The sequence below is a fragment of the Natrix helvetica genome (genome assembly GCF_964273705.1).
Source record: "Natrix helvetica genome assembly, chromosome: 5".
In the NCBI taxonomy this organism is placed as follows: domain Eukaryota; kingdom Metazoa; phylum Chordata; class Lepidosauria; order Squamata; family Natricidae; genus Natrix; species Natrix helvetica.
The window spans coordinates 153,333,502-153,356,215 of NC_138551.1; the positions used below are offsets into that span (position 1 = coordinate 153,333,502).

Sequence of the window (22,714 nt, forward strand, 5' to 3'; positions counted from 1 at the left end):
TGGGGGAGGGGAGGCCGCCGGTGGCCCCTCCCCGCTTGAGGGAGGAGGCGGGAGGAAGGGGGGCGGGCTGGCCGAGGGGGAAGGACTGCGGCTCCCATCATCCGCAGCGGGGCTGGGCTGGCGGGGCAAAGGCGGGGAGGGGGAGAGAGGGCGGGGCTGTTGGGGTCTGCAACTTCATCTTTCAAAGGAAAGATTGAATGGGGCTTCCTTCTTCTCCTTCCTTGTTTCCTCCTTTCTTTCCTCCCGCCTTCTCTCCCTCCCTTTCTTTCCTTCCTCCAGCCTTCTTACTTTTTATCTTTTTTCCTTCCTTTCCTCCGCTCCCTTCCTCCCTTGCCTCTTCCCCCTTCTATTCCTTTCCTTCCCCTTCCTCTCTTCCCCCTTTTTCCTCCTTCCTTTCCTCTCTCCCTCCTTCCTATTTTTCCTTCCCTCCTCTCCCTCCCTCCTTTGACCCCCTTCCTTCCTTCCCTCTCTCCCTTGCTTCTTTCCCTTTCTCTTCCACCTTTCCTTCCCTCTTTTTCCTCCTTCTTCCTCCCCTTGCTTCTTTCCTTCTTTTCCTTTCCTTCCGCTCCCTTCCTTTCCCATTTCTTTTTCCTCCTTTCCTTGCTTCTTTCCCCTTCTCTTCCTCCCTCCCTTCCTTTCCCCTTCCCTCTCTTCCCCTTTCTTTTTCCTCCTTCCCTTCCCTCCCCTTGTCCACTGCCTGGAGCCCCTGCTGCCCTTGTCATCAATTTGAGCCCATCCCCATGTGGCCAAATTCTGATCACGTGACTCCATGTGGGGGGGGGAGGCGGATGCTGCAATGGTTGTGTGGGAAAAAATGGTCCTAGGTCACTTTTTTTCAGGGCTGCTATCCTATATATATATAGGATAGATCCAGAGCTGGAAGGATGCCCAATTCCCAACAATTGTCCGGGATAGGATAGGGATCTCCTGTTCGAGCAGGGGGTTGGACTAGATGACCTCTGAGGTCCCTTCCAGCCTTAGGATTCTATTCTTCCTCCAAACTGGAGAAAGCTTATAGAAGTTGGGAGCATCTTGACCTTTCAGGGAGTGGGGGGGGGGAGGCAGAGTCATCTGGGATTAAAATACAGGCTCTTGTTAGCTCAGCTGGGTCAAAGCAAATTTACATCGGAGGCCTTTGTGTAAATCTCCACCTTCCATCTTTCTACAAAGATTAATCTTGTCTGGTGGTTAAAAGCACGGCGGGTGGGCAGGGACCCCTCGGGTGGGCAGGGACCCCTCCCCTGTTTAAAGCTCTGGGCACAAGCAGGCAGATTTCATCCCAAAATGTTGCTCTTGAAACCTGCAGAAGCCCAGTGGGACGTTGTGGGAAGGGTAGGAGGATCTGTGCAGTCCTTGACTTACGACAGTTTTTGGGGGAGGGGGGAGCTGTCATCCCCTTCGAGGTGCTTTTGAGATTCACTTGAACTTCCTTGACAGCCCATCTGTTGGCGAGTAGTTTTCACGTTAGTTGTAGATCCGTATGGTAGATCAATCAATCTGAATAGAGCCAGAAGGGGCCTCAGAGGTCTTCTAGTCCAACCCTCTACTCAAGCAGAAGACCCAGGACCATTTCAATCCATCCATCAATCAATCAGAATAGAGCCGGAAGGGGCCTCAGAGGTCCTCTAGTCCAGCCCTCTACTCAAGCAGGAGACCCAGGACCATTTCAATCAATCAATCAATCAGAATAGAGCTGGAAGGGACATTGGAGATCTTCTAATCCAGCCCTCTGATCAAGCAGGAGACCCAGGACCATTTCAATCAATCAATCAATCAATCAATCAATCAGAATAGAGCTGGAAGGGACATTGGAGATCTTCTAGTCCAGCCCTCTGCTCAAGCAGGAGACCCAGGACCATTTCAATCAATCAATCAATCAATCAATCAATCAATCAGAATAGAGCTGGAAGGGACCTCAAGAGGTCTTCTAGTCCAACCCTCTATTCAAGCGGGAGACCCTATGCTGTTTCAGACAAATGGCTGCCCAATCACTTCTTGAAAACTGCCAAATGTTGGAGAACCCACAACTTCTGGTGGCAAGCCGTTCCACTGATGAATATTTCCCCGTTTGGAAATGTCTCCTTAATTGCAGGTAGCTTCTCTCCTTGATTGGTTTCCACCCCTGGCTTCTTATCCTGCCTTCTGGCCCTTTGGAGAATAGGATGACTCCCCCCTCTTCTCTGTAGGAGCCCCTCAAGAACGGCTATCATGCCCCCCCCCCAGCCCTTCTTTTCTCTAGGCTAAAAGGTAAAAGCTTCCCCTCTGTGCCAGTCGTTCCCGACTCTAGGGGGCGGTGCTCATCTCCATTTCAAAGCCGAAGAGCCAGTGCTGTCCGAAGATGTCTCCGTGGTCATGTGACCGGCATGACTAAACCCCGAAGGCGCATGGAACGCTGTTCCTTTCCCACCAAAGGCGGTTCCTAGTTTTCCACTTGCATTTTAACCTGCTTTCGAACTGCTAGGTTGGCAGAAGCTGGGACAAGTCACTCTGTTATGTGGCACTGGGGATTTTGCCCTATTTGGAAGAAAACAGCCTGAAAAAAGTCTAAAAAATGGCCTGAATAAAACCTCAAAAACAAGCTAGAAAAAAAGCCTAAAAAATGGGTAGAAAAAAGGCTGGAAAAGAGGCGAAAGAAGGCCCCGAAAAAGGGCCGGAAATGCGGCACGCGGAGGCCAAAAACCTTTTCTGTTGTTGTTTTCCTCTTCTAAATTTAGGTGCGTCTTATCATCCGATATGTCTTATAATCTGAAAAATATGGTAGTTCAATAATAATAATAATAATAATAATAATAATAATAATAATAATAATAATAATAAATAAAAAATAATAAAAATACTACTAATAATAATGATCAAATAAGGCGAGCTGGATTTCCTATCGGTGAATCCGTGACGACTTCTAACAACGATCATTTTGGACAAACGATGAATCTCCTTCCTTCGACTCGGCGCTCTGGGGTGGTGGGGCCGAGAGGAGCCCCCCCCCCCAAAGAGGCAGAAAACAGTCTCCGGCCCAAAACGTTTAAAGGCACCAAACCTTTATTTGCGACCGTCACTGAATAAATTAAGACAAACGTATACATCTGTACGACACATATACCGAAGACGGGGAGGAGGAAGGGAGGGGCAGAGGAGGGGGCTTCCAGGCAACGTGGAGGGAGTGGGGGGGTCATTCAGGGGCTGTGAAACCAAAGTGTGTGTGTGTGTGTGTGTGTGTGTGTGTGTGTGTGTGTGTTGGGACGGTGAAGATGGACCTTCCCCAAGCTGGAGAAGGTCTACCTTAAGGTGGTTCATAAAGCAAGCCCTCTGGCCCATCTGTGTTAATATGTGCCCCCTCCTCATGGGGCCAGCCTACCCTGTGTCTGAAACGCCCACCCGGCTAGCTACGATGGGGGCAGAGAGGATGGAATGAATCTTGGCTGGAAAGGAGAGGGCAGGGGTCCCCCCCCCCGGATGTCGTCACAGCCCCCCCTGCTCCCCCTTTCCACCTGGGTCTAGGGATTGAGGGGGTCTTTGGCTCGAATGTCACTGCTGGCTGAGGGGCTGCAACTGTGCTTGGCGCTTGGCTTTCGTTTGCAAGTAGCGGCTTTTCCCTTCTTCGAAACGTCGCCGTTCGTCCTCGGTTTCCAACTGTAAAGGGGGGGGGGGAGAGAAAGGAGAAACAAAGTGGTGGGATGTGGGTGAGTAGTTCACGTCCCCACATAGCGGCAGGACTGGCCGCTGGACGGGATTCACTTTGCCCGCGGCCCATTCAGGATGTCCTGGGGAGGGGGGGGGGGGCTTTTCTCAAATGATTTTCTGAAATCAAGATATGTTACAATACAATACAATAATACAATAGTAGAGTTGGAAGGGGACCTTGGAGGTCTTCTAGTCCAACCCCCTGCCTAGGCAGGAAACCCTATACTGTTTCAGACAAATGGCTATCCAACATCTTCTTAAAAACTTCCAGTGTTGGGGCATTCACAACTTCTGGAGGCAAATTCTGTTCCACTGATTAATTGTTCTAACAGTCAGGAAGTTTCTCCTCAGTTCTAAGTTGCTTCTCTCCTTGATTAGTTTCCACCCATTGCTTCTTGTTCTGTCCTCAGGTGCCTTGGAGAATAGCTTGACTCCCTCTTCTTTGGGGCAACCCCTGAGATATTGGAAGACTGCTATCATGTCTCCCCTGGTCCTTCTTTCTCTTAAGCTAAACATACCCAGTTCCTGCAACCGTTCTTCATAGGTTTTAGTCTCCAGTCCCCTAATCATCTTTGTTACGATAGCTACGTTCCCACGATCCACTTTAGAAGTTAATGGGGGGGGGGGGGGGGGAGAGACAGAGAGACAGAGAGAGAGAGAGATAGACAGAGACAGAGATATAGATAGATAAATAGAGAGATAGAGACAGAAGGAAGGAAGGAAGGAAGGAAGGAAGGAAGGAAGGAAGGAAGGAAGGAAGGAAGGAAGGAAGGAAGGAAGGAAAGGCAGTCAGGCAAGCAGGCAGACGGTCAAAGGATATATTGATGGATGAATGGAGGGAGGGAAGGAGGGAGAGATGAAGGGATGAAGGGAGGGGAGGAAGAAAGAAGAAAGAAAAAGGAAGGAAGGGAGAGAGAAAGAAAGAAAGAGAAAGAAAGGTGTCCAACTGCACAGCCATTTATCAGGAATGCTACAGGGGAGGGGTCCTCAAATTTTTAAACAGGGGGCCAATTCACTGTCCCTCAGACTGTGGGGGGGGGGGCAGACTGGCTGAGGTTAGGGGTCATGTGACTGGGTGGGTGTGGTGCTCCCTCCCTCCCTCCGGAAGTTGGGGAGGTCAAAAACAGCCCCATTTTCGGCCTCCTCGGCATCCAGAAAGGGGGGTGGCTGTGGGTAGGTGGGCTGATGTGGGGGGGGGGGCAGCCTTATGGTCCCTCACGGGCCGGATTAATGGCTTCATTGGACCGTATCCGGCCCCTGGGCCGTAGTTTGAGAATAGGCTCTTCCTTGAGGACTAGAAGATCTGTAAGTACCCTTATGATCCCGTGTCTTCCTCCTGAATGCAGAAGGGGGCTTCCCAGAGGCCTTGGCTGGCAGAATTTGATTTAATCTTTTTTGGGGGGGGATCAGGGGAGGGGGAAGCCGGTCCCCGTGGTTTAGGTGTGTGGGGTGGGGGGAAGTGGGGGGGGGCTAAAGGGCCCCCTTGGTTGGCTGAAAAAGATGCGGGTTTTCCAAGATCAAAGGCCTGAAGAGCTGCCTTCTCACCCCAAAGAGATTCGGGTTCCCCCCCCCCCCCCCGTCTCCCTCCCCCCCTTTGCAGCCTAGGATAAGGTGACCTCTGGGAGGGACGGGGGGGGGGTTGGCAAATGTTTTTTTGGGGGGATGTTTCCCCTCCCTTCTGGCATTTGGCACCCCCCCCCCCCAGGAGCTTGCCAGCTGCGTGTGGGCACTGCCGGCTGCTGATAAGCGGTTAGGAGCCTCATTAACAGGGTGGGAAGCCGCATTGAAGGTCAGAGGGGGAGGGGGGCGCTGGGGGGAGGGGCAGCCTGACAGCAGCACAGAGCCCCCATTATCTCCAGCGGGGAGGCTGGAGGAAGCCCCCGCGGTAAAGGGAGGGAGAGATTCGCTGGGAGAGCCCCCCCCCAGCTCTTGGAAAGCCCAGTGGGGAGGCGGGGAGGTTGGTGGCTGCCAGATGGGATTGAGGGGCGCCCTGCCCTCCCCACCCCCCAGGAGAGAGAGGGGGGGCAGAGGAAAGGGAAGGTCTGTCTGCTTGCCAGGGGAAGGGCCAGAGGAAGTGGGGAAGGGGAAGGAAAGGAGGGAGGGAGGGGGGATAGATGGAGAGAATGGATGCCTGGATGGACGAATGGGAAGGAAGGAAAGAAGGAAGGAAGGAAGGAAGGAAGGAAGGAAGGAAGAAAGAAAGAAAGAAAGAAAGGGAAGAAAAAAGGAATGGAGGGAGTAAGGAAGGGGAAGGAAAGAAAGAAAGAAAGAAAGAAAGAAAGGGAGGGAGGGAGGAAAGAAGGAAGAAAAGAAGGAAGAGAGGGGAGGAAGGGAGGGGAGAAAGGGAGGGGAAGGAAAGAAAGAAAGAGAAAGAAAGGATGAAAGAAGGAAGAGAGGGGAGGAAGGGAGTGGTAGGAAAGAGAGAAAGAAAGAAAAAGAAAGAAGGGAGGGAGGAAGGGAGGGGAAGGAAAGAAAGAAGGGAGGGAAGGAGGGAGGAAATAAAGAAAGAAAGAAGAAAGGGAGGGGAGAAAGAAAGAGAAAAAAAGAAAGAAAGAAGGGAGAGAGAGAGAGACCAAGAGGCAGAAGGCAGAAATTGAGGAATGGGCCACTTCTTCTTCGCCCCCTCCTGGGTCCTTTCTATTCTGGAAGAGCGGCTAAAAGGTGGCTCAAAATAGATGGGGAGGGAAACCAACAATAGCAGGTAGTGGTCGTAGGGGGGGGGGGGAAGAAGGGGGGGGAGGGAAGGGAGATGGAGGCCGATAAAAAGAATGAAATAAAAATATGGAGGACATTCAAAATTCACCAGGCTTTGCAAGGGGAAAGAAGAAGAAGGAGGAGGAGGAAAAAAAGAGGATTTGTGGTACTTTTATTGCATTGCTGCAAAGGTGGGAGGTTGTGGGGGGGGGGGAGATGCTAAAATTACGGTGTGCGGGAGGGGGGGATTTTTAAGGTCTTGGGACAGAGGGAGGCTTCAACGGCAGAGGAAGAGATGCTTGAGAGAGGTTCCCTGGGCCTTTTAAGGGAGATCCCCCCCCTTTCATTGGAGGGTTGGACTAGAAGACCTTCAAGGTCCCTTCCAGCCCCATGGCTCCACTGTGGTGAAGATCAGCAGCTGAGGAGCAGAGGAGGAGGAGGGAAACCAAAGATTTGAGGAACAGGGCATGCCCTTTTAAAGAAAGAATACAATAACTATTTTTTTTTAAATGGCCGGATGCCTTTCCTGTCCCCAGGGGGGAGTTTTGTTCGGCAGATATATTCTCATTGTGCCCGGAGAGAGAAATGTCTGCCTCTACCTAGGATCGAACCCACAGTCTCCTGATTGTGAGGCGAGAGCTCCACCTCTAGGCCACTGCCCCACTCCAGAGCACAAGAGTTACTGAACTAGGCAGGATTTTGTGTGTGTGTGTGTGTGTGTGTGTGTGTGTGTGTATGTGTGTGTGTGTATTTGTAGGATTTTTAACGCACATTTTTTAATGTCCTGCTTATTTATCTTTTTGGTTTTATAATTTCTTTTTGGGTTTGTTTTTGGAGTACTTACTTACGACCGCAACGACAAACTTTCTGCTGCTAAGCGAGACAGTTCTTAAGGGAGACTTGCCTCCACTTTACAGCTTTCCTTGCCACAGTTGTTAAAACGAATCACTGCGGTTGTGGAGTTAATAACACGGTCGTTAAGTGAACCTGGCTTCCCCCTTGGCGTTGCTGGTCAGGATGGTTGCCAAAGGGGACCATGTGACCCCGGGACACTGCGACCGTCATAAATGGGAGTCGGTCGCCGAGTGTCTGAATTTTGATCATGTGACCACAGGGATGCTTCAACGGTCGTAAGTGTGAAAAGCGTCCCTAAGTCACTTTTTTCAGCGCCGTTGTAACTTGGAAATGTCACTAAATAAACTGCCATAAGTTGAGGACCGCTTGTGCTTTAATTTTTTTATTTTAAATCAATTCAGTTGAATAAAACAGTTAATTTAAATTAATAGTTTAAATAAAACAGTTAAGAGGAAAAATGGCCGACCAGCCGAAAGGAGCTAGCAGAATGTTGACTGGCCAGATGCCCTTCCTGTTGCCAATGAGGAGTTTTGTTCAGCAGATATATTCTCATTGTGCCCAGAGAGAGAAATATTTGCCTTATGGCCCAAGTATTTTGACAGACTTTTCTGGAACGCAGCGGTTCGCTTCCAGAAGGAAAGCAACCGTCTTCAGGGGTCCTGCAGCCCACTCCCCAGTTTTGATCAAACCAAACCTTGGAGCCGAGCTGCAAACTCAACAACCCCAGAGATGTTGTGTTGACTTTGAAACCATTCCCCCTTTGGCAGACCCACAAAAACCGACTTACCGCCAGCTGCGGGACGGGGAGGGCTCTTCCTTCCTTGCTGAGGGACACGTAGGTGAAGAATGCGCTGACCGCCAGGTACGGCCCCTGGGGTTCGCCCACAAAGCGGTCGGCGTCCACAAAGACCTCGATTTCCATGGACTTGTTGCTCGTGAAGGTCATGCGGCCAGAAATGGTGAGCACACTCCCTGCGGGACGGAGAGGACCTTGGTGAGGGTCAACTACACACAGTAACCCAAGATCAGGTCCAAAGCCGTTCTTGGAAATTCCTACGGCCGCTGGTCAGAAACCTGGTTCTGTCAGAGAATAAGGACAGAGGGTGCATCTCGTTTGCAGAAGGATTATGGAGAGGTTGGAGAAGGTTCTGAAGAGGAGCTGGGAGATGAGAAGGGACTCGAGGAACATGGGATGTTCCTCAAAGAACTTGGTTTGCCCTCAGAGGAATCTGAGATGTTCCTCAAGGAATGTGATTTTCCCTCAAAGTATCTTGAGTTGTTCCTTAAAGAACATGACCTGTCCTCAGAGGAACCTGAGATGTCTCTTGAGGAACACGTTGTCCTCAGAGGAGATGTTCCTCAAAGAATTCGTCTTGTCCTCAGAGGAACCTGAGATGTCTCTTGAGGAACACGTTGTCCTCAGAGATGTTCCTCAAAGAATTCATCTTGTCCTCAGAGGAACCTGTGATGTTCTTCTAGGAACTTGACTTGTCCTCAGAGGAACATGAGATGTTTATCAAAGAACTCATCTTGTCCTCAGAGGTACTTGAGATGGTCTTCTAGGAACTCATCTTGTCCTCAGAGGACACCGAGATGTTCTTCAAGAAACTTGCCTCAAAGAAACTTGAGAAGTTCCTCGAGGAACTTGACATGACCTCAGAGGGACCTGAGATGTTCAACCTGAACAAAAGCCCAATGAGGAATTCTTGATGATTGGGAAGAGTGGGAAGACTACACCTGGGGAAGTAGTGGCCTCTCCATCTCTGGACATTTCTTAAAGAGAAGCTGGGCAGCCACCTCTGTAGGAGGGCCAAGTCGGCTTTCCTGCATCCTGCAGAGGGGTGGACTAGATGACCCTTGGGTTCCACTCCACTGGAATTTTGCAGGAGACCAAGAACCAGGAATCCAGCTAGAATTCACAACCAGGTTTCTGGGGGAAGCTGGAGAAGACAGCAGGAGATTTCCCACCCCCCCGGGTGGAATGACAAAGGCCTAATTTAAGGACATAAATGGGGATTGAAGGCCGCTATTATCTCTCGTTTTTAAGCCTCACTTTTGTGACCATCATCGCAGAAAGCAAACAAAGGCGTCACAAAACAAAGAGTCCCTCTCTTTCCTGAGATGTGCTGAAAGGCAAAACTCGAACCCCGCAATCTTCCAACCGCAAAAACGGGATGACTCCACCGTCCGACGTCAAGAGAGCCCCACCCGGGGAGATCTAACCTAAATTAAAACTCCAACGTTCAACGGGGGGGGGGGGGAGGGTTCGCACGCAACGCCTCGAGCCTCCCTGAAACGAGCCTCCAAGCGAGCGTCACGTGTCAGTGACGGCAGGAAGGGATTGACAGGCAGTCCTCGACTGAACGACCACGAGGGAGTCCCAAATCCATCCCTAGGTCTCCATTCACTTCTTCATCCGTCCCACCACCTTTCCTCTCTCTCTCCCTCTTTCCCTCTCTGTCTTCCTTTACTTAGCCATCTCTTCATCCATCCATCTTCCCAGCCCTCCAACTATTTATCCCTCTGTCTATCTCTCTATTCATCTATCAATTTCTCCATCCATCCATTCCTCTCCCCACCTATTTCTCCATCTCTCCATCTCTCTGTCCATCCATCCATCTCCCCATCTATTCTCCATCTCTCTGTCCATCCATCCATCCATCCATCCATCCATCCATCCATCTCCCCATCTATTCTCCATCTCTCCATCTCTGTCCATCCATCCATCCATTCATCCATCCATCCATTCCTCTTCACATCTATTTCTCCATCTCTCCATCTCTCTGTCCATCCATCCATCTCCCCATCTATTCTCCATCTCTCCACTCTGTCCATCCATCCATTCCTCTCCCCATCTATTTCTCCATCTCCCATCTCTCTGTCCATCCATCATCCATCCATATCCCCATCTATTCTCCATCTCTCTGTCCATCCACCCATTCCTCTCCCCATCTATTTCTCCATCTCTCCATCTCCATCCATCCATCCACCCATTCCTCTCCCCATCTATTTCTCCATCTCTCCATCTCCATCCATCCATCCATCCATCCATCCATCCATCCATCCATCCATTCGTCTCCCCATCTATTTCTCCATCTCCATCCATCCATCCATCCATCCATCCATCCATCCATCCATCCATCAATGCATCTCCCTATCTATTCTCCACGTCCTATTCTGTGGCCCTCTTGACCTTCTCCCTCTTGAGTCCAACCGCTGGCCAAACTGCCCCCTTTCTCCCCCCTGTCCAACCTTGTGGCTGTATCTCCTGCCTTGGGCATGTGGACCTTCAGACCTTGGTCCACCACCAATTCCCCCCCCCCTCATCCTGGCCTGAGGAGATGCCGGCTTAGATTTCCTTCAACCGAACAAGGTTGCTTCTGATGCCATCTTCCTTCTGACCACCGACTCTGGGTCTTTGACTGAGGCCAGAGCTCCCCCCCTGCCCCTCGGGGGTTTCTATTATTAACCAAGAGAGGAGGCCTCCTCAAGGAAAGAGCCGTCCGGAAGCCGGGTGGCCCAGTTGGTGGGCTTGCCCAGGAGCTAAAGCAGAGCGCTTGGGCAGAACCTACGCCACCGGCCCTCCGGGTTTCACCCGCTTCCCGCACCTCTGGATCCTGGGAGAGAATTTGCTGAAGCCAAGAGAGGAGGCCAACCGAGCGTCACTAATGAAGACCAGATGACCAGATCACTTAACTGTTTTGCTTAGCAATGGCCGTAAGGCAAGGACTATCTGTAGATGATGGGGAATAAAATTTCACCCGGGAGCATTTAGGACGAGAGGCTCCGATTGCTCCCAAATTTAGCTAAATGAAGCAGACAGCTTGGAAAACGGAAACCGAAATAGACTAGGATAAACGCGACATTTGCTTAAGAAAATAATCAAGAGAGGATTCCAAAAAGAAAAAGGAAATCAAATTAGGTTTTCTTTTCTTCCCAGGGAGGGAGGGGGCGTTTCTCTCGAGGACGACAAGCAACGGGCCACGTTCCCATCCGGGAAGTTCTTAAAAGATGCTAATTGGGTCCAAACCGGAGGTTTTTTTTAGAAGACGTCGGGAGGACAATCGAAATCACCCCAAAGGGAGGTGCTGGTGCTTCGTGCAACGCCATGTTCCTCCGCGGAGAACAGAGACCCGCTCTTAAATGCCGCAAGAAACATCGCAACAAGGCCCTTGCGTAATATCTGACGGGGGACCACAAACGGCAACGCACAGAAGCGCCCCCACTCCTTCTGAAAGAGTCTCCCAGGGCTGGGCAAGGGTTGAGGTTGGAGACCAAGAGGATCAGCACCCTGGACAGCTCTCGGTTGGCCCCCTTGGCCCAGCCAGGATTGCAGAGAAAGCCCGAAGGGATTTAAGAGAGTAACAAAGCTGGGAGGGACCTTGGAGGTCTTCTAGTCCAACCCCCCTGCACAAGCAGGAGAACCGATGCCATTTCTGACAAAGGGCTGTCCAGTCTCTCCTTGAAAATCTCCAGGGATGGAGCACCCACAACTTCTGGTGGCAAGCAGTTCCACCGGTTCATCCTTTGTCCACTTCTGCTGTAGACAACATCCAACATCCTTATGTGGTTCAACTGCACCCAACTTTTTTTGGGGGGGGGGGGGAGAGGTTTCCCCTCTGGATCATCGACTTAACCAGACACAAACAGACAAAGATGGAACGTGCAAGAGGAAGTCCTTGACTTACGACTAGAATTGAACCCCAGATCTCCCTCGTTAAGCGAGACACTTTTAAAAATGAATTTATGACCTTTCTTGCCACTGCAGTTATAAAACTAGCCCCGCGGTCGTTAAGTGAATCTGGCTTCCCCCAGGACTTCTGCTTGTCAGAAGGTCGCCAAAGGGCATGACCCTGCGACCGTTGTAAATGTGAGCCAGTTGCCCAGCACCCGAATTTTTGATTGTGGGGACGCTGCAATGGCCGTAACTGTGAAACACTCGAGTCTCTTTTCCCCCCCCAGTGCTGTTGTAACTTCGGTCACTAAACGGAACGGTCGTAAATCGAGGACGTCTTGTCCTAAACCAGGCGAAAGGTCTTACTGACCGCAAGGGTGTTGTGGGCCCCGCCGCTTACCTTTTTTGATCTTCTCGTGGAAGTTGATGGCGTCCACAGAAGCCGTGACGATGTTGGTCTTGCAGTGGCGAGCGGCCACAATTCCAGCCACTTCGTCCATGAGTTTCATGGTCACGCCTGGAAGGGGGGATAAGAGGTGGGCTTCACCTGGGCAGTGGCCGGTGGGAGAGCCCCCTGGGCCAGCAGGTCTTCTGACCGAGGCTTCTTCCCGAGAGCCTGAAGCCAACTCCTTGTTCTCCCGACAAAAACCCCTTTTATTAATTTGCTGTGAATTCTGCTCCTTCACCTCCAGCAAAGTCTTTCCAGGGAGGATTTACGGTCACAGACCTTCTCTGGCTTGGAGAGCTGCCAGGCCGATCTCTGCAAAGTCTCCAAACCAATGAAGGGAACTAATGGTCTCCTGCAAACTCCACTCCCCTTTCGCTCCTCTTTTATTCCCTCTGGGAGGGGCCCTTCATCGTCCACCTGTGGCCTTCCTCCCAAGTCGACCCCTGTTCTTTAGCTCTTCCCTTCCTCTGGCCACTCTGGGCATGTAGTCTTCCAGTCTTTCTTTTGCCAATTACCAGGAGATTGGGAGTTCTAGTCCCGCCTTAGGCATGAAAGCTGGCTGGGTGTCTTTGGGCCAATCCCCAGGAGACAGGGAGTTCTAGTCCCACTTTAGGCATGAAAGCCGGCTGGGTGTCTTTGGGCCAATCCCCAGGAGACTGGGAGTTCTAGTCCCACTTTAGGCATGAAAGCCGGTTGGGTGATTTGGGGCCAATCTCCAGGAGACAGGGAGTTCTAGTCCTGCAGGGTGACTTTGGCCCGATGCCTTCCCCTCTCCCTCAGCCCAGCCCACCTCACAGGGTTGTTGTGGGGAAAACAGGAGCAGCATGTTTGCTACCTTGAGTTAAGTCTAAAAATAACGAATGAGTAAATGCATCCTTTGCAGATCTCTCACGCATTAATGCTTGCATTTCCCTGTCCGTCAGTTCGGACGGAGGACGGACAGGGGCTTCCTGCAAGGAAACTGAATCCATGCCAGCTCGCTTTTCTGAAACTGGGTTGCAAAAATACCCCCCCCCCACGAGCCTCCTTGGGGGTGGGGGGGGCGTGTGTTGTTCCTACAACCAGAGCTTCGAGGGAGGTGGAGGGGGGGGGGAAATAATATTGCAAGCTTCCCGAAGAGCTGGGAGCCCTGCGGAAGACAATTAATTAAAGCTCGTTGCTTCCTGCGAGGAATTGCAGAGCTAATCCCCCTCCGCCCAGCTCCGAGCGAGGCTGCTAATAAGAAGCGAAGCGCCGGCTAAAAATAGCACAGCTGACTCACACACACACACACACACACACACACACCCAGTACACACACTTGCAACCAGCCGCCTTTTGTCATCGTCGCTGGGGCCTCGTCTTACTAAAGCAGCAGGATCTAAACAAAGAACGACAACAAGGATAACAACAACCACCCAAAAAAACAAAAAAAAAAACACACACACCACCCCGACGCCTTCCTAACACAACAAATGGGATCCCAGAGGGGGTCTTTGTGTGTGTTTGTGCGTTTGTGGGTCCTGTGCTCCACAGCCGGGTCGTGCTAAGCCCGTTCCTGCCGCGAAAAATCCGGAACTCATTCCGCTCGGATGATGCTCCCCGCGGGGGTTTTCTACGGGGGGGATCTTTGGACGAGGAAGCTGGGGAACCCAGTCGCCCAGGGACCCCGAGAGACACATTTGGGTTTATGAACGACAACCAGGGTGGGGTGGGGGTCAAGGGTCAGATGGGAGGGACGGAGAAGGCAAGCAAAGCAGAGATTTCAACCGAGGGTCTCCCATCCGTCCGTGTGAGCGTTGGGGTGGGGTCCATCCGGACTTGTCCTCAGGGACACAAAGGCTTCTAAGTGACGGGGGGGGGGGGGAGTAATTTTGCAAATTCTCAGAACGACGTGCAAATTTTCTCAGCACCTGGTCTAAATGGCCTTTCAGAAGATATGTAGGAAGATCACCTTGACAGAGGTTGACAGAGGGAAGGAGGGAGGGCGGGGGAGAGAGAGAGAAAGCAAGAAGGGAGGGAGGGAGCGAGAGAATGAGAGATGGAAAGAGAGAGAGGGAGGTGGAGAGAGAGAGAGAGAAAGCGAGAGAGAGGGAGGGAGAGACACATTGGCCCAAGATTTACCCAACTTGTTTTCTTGGTTAAGATGGAACTACAACTGATTGTTTCCTAGTGACTGGCCTAAAGCCACCCAGCTGGATTTTATGCCTAAGGCAGGATTAGAACTCCCAGTCTCCTGGTGATTAGCCAAAAGTCTCCCATCTGGCTTTCATGCCTAGGGTGAAACTAGAACTCACCGTCTCCTGGTGACTCTAGTGACCCATCTGGCTTTCATGCCTAGGGTGAAACTAGAACTCACCGTCTCCTGGTGACTCGACTAAAGTCATCTAGCCAGCTTTCGTGCGCAAGGTGGGACTAGAACTCCCAGTCTCCTGGTGATGAGCCAAAAGTCACCCAGCTGGCTTTCTTGCCTAAACTGAGACTAGAACTCACTGCCTCCTGGTAACTCGACAAAAGTCTCCCAGCTGGCTTTTGTGCCTAAAGCGGGACTAGAACTCCCAGTCTCCTACTTTCTAACCTGGTGCCTTCCCCACTAGACCAAACTGCCCCTGATATTAAGACGGGCGGCTTATGTACACGCTGAATAAATACTTTTTTTTAAAAAAAAGAAAAACATTTGACTTGAAAAAAGAGAAGCCCACCTACACATCCAACCAGGCTCCCCTCACGGCTCAACACCAGGCGCCCCCCGAGTTTTAGGGAAGGGGGACCCCAATTTCCCCCCCACCCCGATGCCTTGCAAATCAACCGTTTTAGCAAAAACAATTCCGTCTCCCAATTTTTGCAGTAAGAAAATAAATAAATACCTCTATTTAATTTCCCCCGACTGGCTCTTAAGTTCCAAATGTGCCCCCTCCCCCCTTTCAAAACCTCCACCGCGCGACCTCCCTCAAGAATATTTTAATTACAGGGGTCTAAATTCCCCCCCCCCCCGCTTTCTCGGCCATGAAAAGTTCCTATAGCAACCCCACCTACGACTGGAGCTCCTCCGGTCTCAGGGAAAATAATCCCCCCCACCCTTTTTCTTCTTCCTTTCTCCAATTAAAGGGCTCGTCCTCAGCTTACCCAACCTGGATTAGGAGGTTGGACTAGAGGACCTCCGAGGTCCCCTTCCAATCCTACGATTCTAGATGGGCGGATCTCTAACTCAGCGTGTCGATTAGCCAATTAAATCTGCTTGTTTTCAAGGGAAAGATGGTTTCACGGCGGTGGTAGGGTCCCGTGTCTTGAGCAGGGGGTTGGACTAGAGGACCCCCGAGGCCCCCTTTCCAATCTTATGACTCTAAGTCAGAAATGAGCCCGTCTGCCCTCCGTTTTCCACTCGGGAGTGAAGGTCAGGTTGGAATGCAGAGCAAGATTCTCACCTGGTGGAGGTAACAGCTTTATTTTTCCTTCTACACCTCTATCCCAAAACGTGTGACTTCCGCACACTTGTAAAAATAGAAAGCAAACCATGACTGGAATGGATGCCACCTCCGTTGCCGTGTGTACGTGTGTGTGTGTGTGTGTGTGTGTGTGTGACTTGCACAATGGGGAAGGTTTAGGTTGTGCAAGAAGCCCACAAGCCTTGTGCAAGCGTCCAGAGACGGTGATAAAGATTTTGCAGGTGGACCTCTGGACGGGGGTGGGGTTTTTTTTTTGCTTGTAAAGTTTTCTTTCCCTCCCCTCCTACATACACTCACAAATAGGCATTCTCATAAGTACGATTAACATTTGTCTATTGTCTTTTAACATTTATCACAATCTATTTAGACATTTAAAAATATAACGACATCAGCGGGGGTCACTTTCTTGCCACCCCACTCATCCGTCTTACCCTACTCCTTCTTTCCTCCCTTCTCTCCTTTCTTTCTCTCCTCCTCTCCTTCCTTTTTTCTTCTACCCCTCCCTCTCACCCAGGGCCCGATTTAGATGAAAAGAGGCCCTAGGCTATTCCACTTATGGGGCCCTTTCACCTCCCATTTTTAAGTTTGTAAATTACATGAGAGATAATAAAATACATCATTACTGTGATATATATCAATATATTAAATGAAACATGTTGTAATTGGTACTAGCCTTTATAAAAAATGTGGCACGGATAATAATTAAAAATAAAAGGCCCCTCTTGATCTTGAGGCCCTAGGCTGAAGCCTAGTTAGCCTATAGGAAAATCCGGCCCTGCTCTCACCCACTCCCCCTCTCTTTCTATCCCTCCCTTACTTCCTCTCCTTTTCCCTTTCTTCTTTCTCTTCCTCTTCCTCCCGCCTTCCGTTGTTGCATTTACTTATTTTCTTCTTCACCCTGACGGATTTTTGGGGTGAGATGCCAGCAAACCTGGCTTCATATTTACATAAAAATGAATTTCCCCTTCCACATTTTATTGCCATTATAATAATTCCACTTCGGTCATCTTTTAAGTGCGTATTTGCATCTTAGAGCTTTTCTGTTTTTTTCCTTCCCCCTCCCCTTAGCTTGATCGTGTGCCGTCTGGGTTACTTAACCTGTAAGGTTTTATTTATATTTGGACATCTGGATGTTGAAAGCGTCACAGCAGGTGGGGAGGAGTCGTAAGGGTGGAGGGGGGGAGGGTAACTCCAGGGGGACACCAGCTTCTCCTAGGACTTACCCCCGTGCACAAATCCATGCATGGTGCAGTCAGATGGCCCCACCAGGTGGATGAGACTCGACTGGCTGTATCCAACAGTGTAGGGCTCTGGAAAGAGAAAGGAGCAGTTGAAGGGCAAGTGAGGATGGAAGCTGAGCACCCAACCCGAGGCTTTGCGGAGTCTACAAGAGGTTCCTAGAAGTAGAAGAACGGAAGGAGAACCAAGCTGGGCTCCATTCATCAAAGGACGGGCATCCTCTGTTGTGGCCCACCAGCGGCCAGTGGATTCGGACAATGAGGAGGTTGGGGAGGAACCCGGGCCAGTCCTGGAGTCTGGGGAAGGCTCTGAGGAGGGATCTGTGTTGATGGCACCAGGGCCCTACGGCAGTTATCAGCTGCCTTCAGACGTCAGTGAGGCAGAAGAACAGCTGGAGCCTGTTCCCAGTGGGCGCATGCACAGAGCTGCCAGACGAAGGGAACAGCTAAAGAACAGGGGTCGACTTGGGAGGAAGGCCACAAGTGGAGGATGAATGGCCCCTCCCAGGGTAAATAAAAGAGGAGCGACAGGGGAGTGGAGTTTGCAGGAGACCGTTAGTTCACTTCATTGGTTGGTGACTCTCCGAGACTCTTTGCAAAGTTTCGCAGATCTCGGCCTGGCAGCTCTCCAAGCCAGAGAAGGTCTGTGACCGTAAATCCTCCTTTGAAGGATACATCAATCATGGGGCCACCAAAGTTTGCTTCCCCAACTGGATCCAGCATCTGGTTTACAGCAGCACGGATCCACAGGTAGGGCTGTAGGAGGAATCAAGGACTACAACTAGGTGCAAAGGAAACATAAGAAAGTCCTCCAGACCAAGGTTATTGAAAGTTGATCACTGTTCCTCTGTTATTTATAGTCCTTTCAATATTAACAAGGAATTACAGGAATCCACATCTGTTATTAAGATAAAGGTAAACTAGCACATATGTGCCAGTCATTCCAGACTCTAGGGGGCGGTGCTCATCTCCGTTTCAAACCCAAAGAGCCAGCGCTGTCCGAAGACGTCTCCGTGGTCATGTGGCCGGCATGACTAAACGCTGAAGGCGCACGGAACGCTGTTCCCTTCCCACCAAAGGTGGTTCCTATTTTCCTACTTGCATTTTTACCTGCTTTCGAACTGCTAGGTTGGCAGAAGCTGGGACAAGTCACGGGAGCTCACTCCGTTACGCGGCGCTAGGGATTCAAACTACCGAACCGCCAATCTTTCTGATCGACAAGCTCAACGTCTTGAGCTATTGTTATTAAGATATTTAAAGCATTAAAGCAGGTGAGATCCTTCAGTCAGAGTGCAAAGCCAATTACAAGCCCGCTCTTACAAGCCAGCATTCACAGACCTTGGTTTAACTCAGTTAATTCATTTGGAACAGCCTTACCTTTACTTTGCCTGTCTGGAAAGCAGCGAAAAGAAAGAGAGAGAAGCAGGTAAGCCAAGCACAATTTAATGCAGAAATAATCACCTACAAGGGGAGAGCCAGAACATAAGGGAAACCCCGTTTGAACCCCGTTTTCCAGCAGCCACCTTGAGCAGCGGGTTGGAATAGAGGACCTCCAAGGTCCTTTCCAACTTTGTTACTCTTATTTCTGTGTTTGTCTAGGTGCCAGGCAAGGGAGCAAAGCAATCCGAGGACTGGGATACTAATTTTAGATTTCATTTAAAAAAAAGGTCAGGCAGTCCTTGATTTATGTTTATTTGTTTAATGTCTGTGTCAGGCTTGCAGCCGGTTCCCTTTGGGGTCTTTGGCCTGCCACACTAATATTCTATTCTACTATGCTGTTTCATTAGTGGGGAATTGGGAGGGGGAATAGTAAGGAGTAGAATGTGATGTTGCCAAAATAAAATTCCTTTCTAGAAAAACAAGATCATCCTTTGTCTCTACACCTCTCACCTGACCGGAACTGGATGGGTGGAACTGCCAGCATGGCAGTGGAAGGTTGGACCATGGGATGGGCTTGTGGGTGTGGGGGCAAGATCTTGAACTCTCAACTGGGTGGGGGGGAAATCCAGGAAGCTCAGATTCAGGTTTTCCCAGATGTGCCAACATGGATCTCGTCATCAATTGGAACTTTGAGCAATCCTTTGCCTTGGACTCTGATTTAATTTTGGATGCTATCTGGAACCCTGAGTCTGTTTGGAATTCCAATGGCACTGAAAAAGTTTTTTCTCAAACTGTTGACCATTGCAGCATCCCCATGGTCACTCAAAATTCAGATGCTTGGCAACTGACTCATATTTATGATGGTTGTAGTATTCCAGGATCAGGTGGTCCCCCTTTGTGACCTTCTGACAAGCAAAGCCAACGGGGAAGCAAGATTCACTTAATAACCCTGTTCCTATGTTAAAAACTGCAGGGATTCATTAACAACTGTGTTAATGAACCCAACCCAATCCAACTCAACCCAACCCAATCACAACCTAAGCTACTAACTAAATTAACCCAACCCAACCCAACTGAACTCAACCCAAACCAACTAAATCACAGCCCAAGCTACTAAATCAACCCTACTTAACCCAACTGAACTCAACCCAACTGAATTCAACCCAACCCAACTAAACTCAATTCAACCCAACCCAACCCAATCACATCCCAAACTACAAAATCAACGTGACCCATCCCAACTGCACTCAACCCAATCCAACTGAACTCAATGGAACTCACGCACAGTCTAAGCTACTAACCCAACCCAACCCAACCCAACTAAACTCAATTCAACTCAACCCAACCACAGTCCAAACTACTAAATCAATGTGACCCAACCCAACTGCACTCAACCCAACCCAACTGAACTCAATGCAACCCAGTCACAGTCTAAGCTACTAACTCAACCCAACTAAACTCAATTCAACTCAACCCAACCCAGCCCAACCACAGTCCAAACTACTAAATCAAAGTGACCCAACTCAACTGCACTCAACCCAATCCAACTGAACTCAATGCAACCCAGTCACAGTCTAAGCTACTAACTCAACCCAACTAAACTCAATTCAACCCAAACCAACCAAATCACATCCCAAGCTACTAAATCAACTGAACTAAATTAAATTCAACTCAATCACAGCCTAAGCTACTTAGTCAACTTAACTCAATATACCCAACTCAATCACAGCCCAAGCTACTAAATCAACCCAACCCAACGCAACCTAATCACAGCCCAAGCTAGTCAACCAACTAAACTCAATCCAACCTGATCCAACCCAACTCAACGAAAGCCTAAGCTATTAAGTCAACAACTCAACTCAACTCACCAATGTCTTGCACAATGGGAACCCCTCCCTCTCCTCACAAAAAATACACATGCTGGAAATGCAAGATATAAATAAATGTGCAGGCAGGTCTCTGCATGCCAGATTCGTGCCCGGTCGTACCTGGATTGATCACGGGGACAATGACATCGCCGTTCCTCTCTTTGGTCTCCTGACGTGCCAGCTTCTGTTCCTCGTAACGTCGTCTCCCTTCCTCCTCTTGGTCCTTCCGTGCAAACTAGCAGGAAAGTTAAGCGAGACCGTTGTTAAATGAATTTTGCCCCACTGTACCACCTTTCTTGCCAAGTTAGTATCACGGTTGTTAAGTGAGTCTGGCTTTCCCATTGACTTTACTTGTCAGAAGGTCACAAAAGGCGACGATGTGACCCCGGACATTGTGACCGTCATAAGTCCATGCCAGTTGCCATATGGCTGAATTTTGATCAGGTGACCAAGGCTGCAATGTTCGTAAGTGTGAAAAATGGTCGTCAATCTTTTCCCCCACTTGGAATGATCACCAGGGGTGAAATCCAAGCAGGTTCTGACAGGTTCTGGAGAACCAGTAGTGGAAATCTTGAGTAGTCCAGAGAACCGGCAAATTCCACCCCTGGCTGGCCCCAGAATGGGGAGGGAATGGGGATTTTGCAGTATCCTTCCCCTGCCACGCCCACCAAGCCACGCCTACCAAGCCAAGCCACGCCCAGAGAACCGGTAAAAAAAAAATTGCACTTCACCACTGACGGTCACTAGATGAATGTGACAGATCTGGAAGTCACAACGTATCAGAAACGGATGAATAGTCCAACATTGAATGAAAAAAATCCGCCAGCAGGGATCCCAAGGACTAAACAAAACAATGAGACTCACTTTTTTCCCAGCTACAAATGAGCATCCACCTATTTTCTTCCTTCAAGACTCACCTGGATTGGAGGGACTTCCAAAACCTTGTTGACGTTGTGCAGGGAAAGAGGGACGTACCACAACGTGGCCTTGTTGGTCACTCTCTTCGCCCCTAAGGAGAAAGGAAGAGGCTGTAAGGGAGCAGATCCCGAGGAATGAAGCTGGGGACAATCAATTCCTTGGCTCTGTTTGAAGCCATGGATGCAGGAATTCACCTGAGTTTTTATTAATCGACAGATTGGGGATTGTAAGCAAACTAGCTGATGAATCATTCTCAGGGCCACACCCTTATCAAAAGTGGTTGGCAGCTGCTCTCAGAGCCAAGGAGTGGCCCTACCTCACCAAAATATGGACTGCTAGGTTCACCAATTCAGCTTAATTCAACTCAACCCAACCACAGTCCAGGCTACTAAGTCAACACAACTCAACAACCCAACCCAACCCAAACACAACCCAGGTTAATAAGTCAACCCAACCCAACAACCCAACCCAATCAAAGCCCAGGCTGCTAAGTCAACTCAACAACTGAACCCAACTCAACCCAATCACAGCCCAGGCTACTAAGTCAACTCAACTCAACAACTGAACCCAACTCAACCCAATCACAGCCCAGGCTACTAAGTCAACTCAACTCAATGACTGAACCCAACTCAACCCAATCACAGCCCAGGCTACTAAGTCAACTCAACTCAATGACTGAACTGAACCCAAACCAATCACAGCCCAGGTTACTAAGTCAACTCAACTCAACCCAACCCAATCACAGCCAAGGCTAAGTCAAATCAAATCAACTCAATTCAAGTCAACCCAACCCAACTCAATCCATCCATCCCTGGCTATTAAGTCAACTCAACTCAACACAACACAACCCAGGCAACTATGTCAACTCAACCCAACTCAGCCTGCAGGGAATACAACATACAAAAAAGCAGAGTTGTAAGGAACCTTGGAGGTCTTCCTGCCCAACCCTCTGCTCAAGCATGAGACCCAATAACCATGTCAGACAAACGGTTGTGGAGTCTCTTCTTAAAGACCACCTGTGGTGGAGCACCTACAACTTCTGGAGGCAAGTTGTTCCACTGGTTAATTGTCTTCACCGTTAGGAAATTTCTCCTTAGTTCCAGGTTGCTTCTCTCCTTGATGAGTTCCCATCCTCTGCTTCCTGTCCTGCCTTCTGGTGTTTTAGAAAATAAGTTGACCCCCCCCCCCCGTCTTTGTGCAGCCCCTCAAATATTGAAAGACTTTTTTGATCTCTAAAGTTGGAAGTTTCCACCAGTCTTACTCCTAATTTTTAAGTGACAGCAGGACCCCTTCCCTTTTGGGGTTTTTAGACCTCAACACCCCACCCCCACCCCCAAGAGTCTTCAAGCAGATATCTGAGCTTTGCATGACAATCTTATCTGGAAAGCCTTTGCTTCTTCCCTGATCCTCCTTTGTGTCGGTTGCTATGGCAACCCCTTCCCCAGGAGGGCTTCGGCAGGTGAGGGGGGTATATCAGCCGTAAATCCTATCCCACTCCCCCCCATCCTGGCAGGCTGTCATATCTGCTTGGG

General features: G+C 49.9%; 1 protein-coding gene across 2 annotated transcripts in view; it reads right to left on the minus strand.

The window, feature by feature from the left end:
• Positions 1 to 3,018: 3,018 nt before the first annotated feature.
• The window catches only part of ACOT7 (acyl-CoA thioesterase 7), a 31,584-nt gene continuing 11,888 nt past the window's right edge, over positions 3,019 to 22,714 (minus strand). The window contains exons 4-10 of one of the 2 annotated variants that reach the window (XM_081955039.1): positions 21,182 to 21,273; positions 20,385 to 20,499; positions 18,394 to 18,408; positions 17,002 to 17,088; positions 12,306 to 12,422; positions 8,018 to 8,202; positions 3,019 to 3,630 (exon numbers count right to left, since the gene is read on the minus strand). In XM_081955039.1, coding sequence (XP_081811165.1) covers positions 3,526 to 3,630; positions 8,018 to 8,202; positions 12,306 to 12,422; positions 17,002 to 17,088; positions 18,394 to 18,408; positions 20,385 to 20,499; positions 21,182 to 21,273 — 716 coding nt within the window. In that variant the 3' untranslated portion in view covers positions 3,019 to 3,525. The remainder of the gene's footprint in view (positions 3,631 to 8,017; positions 8,203 to 12,305; positions 12,423 to 17,001; positions 17,089 to 18,393; positions 18,409 to 20,384; positions 20,500 to 21,181; positions 21,274 to 22,714) is intronic. The other variant, XM_081955040.1, reaches the window with a different exon arrangement.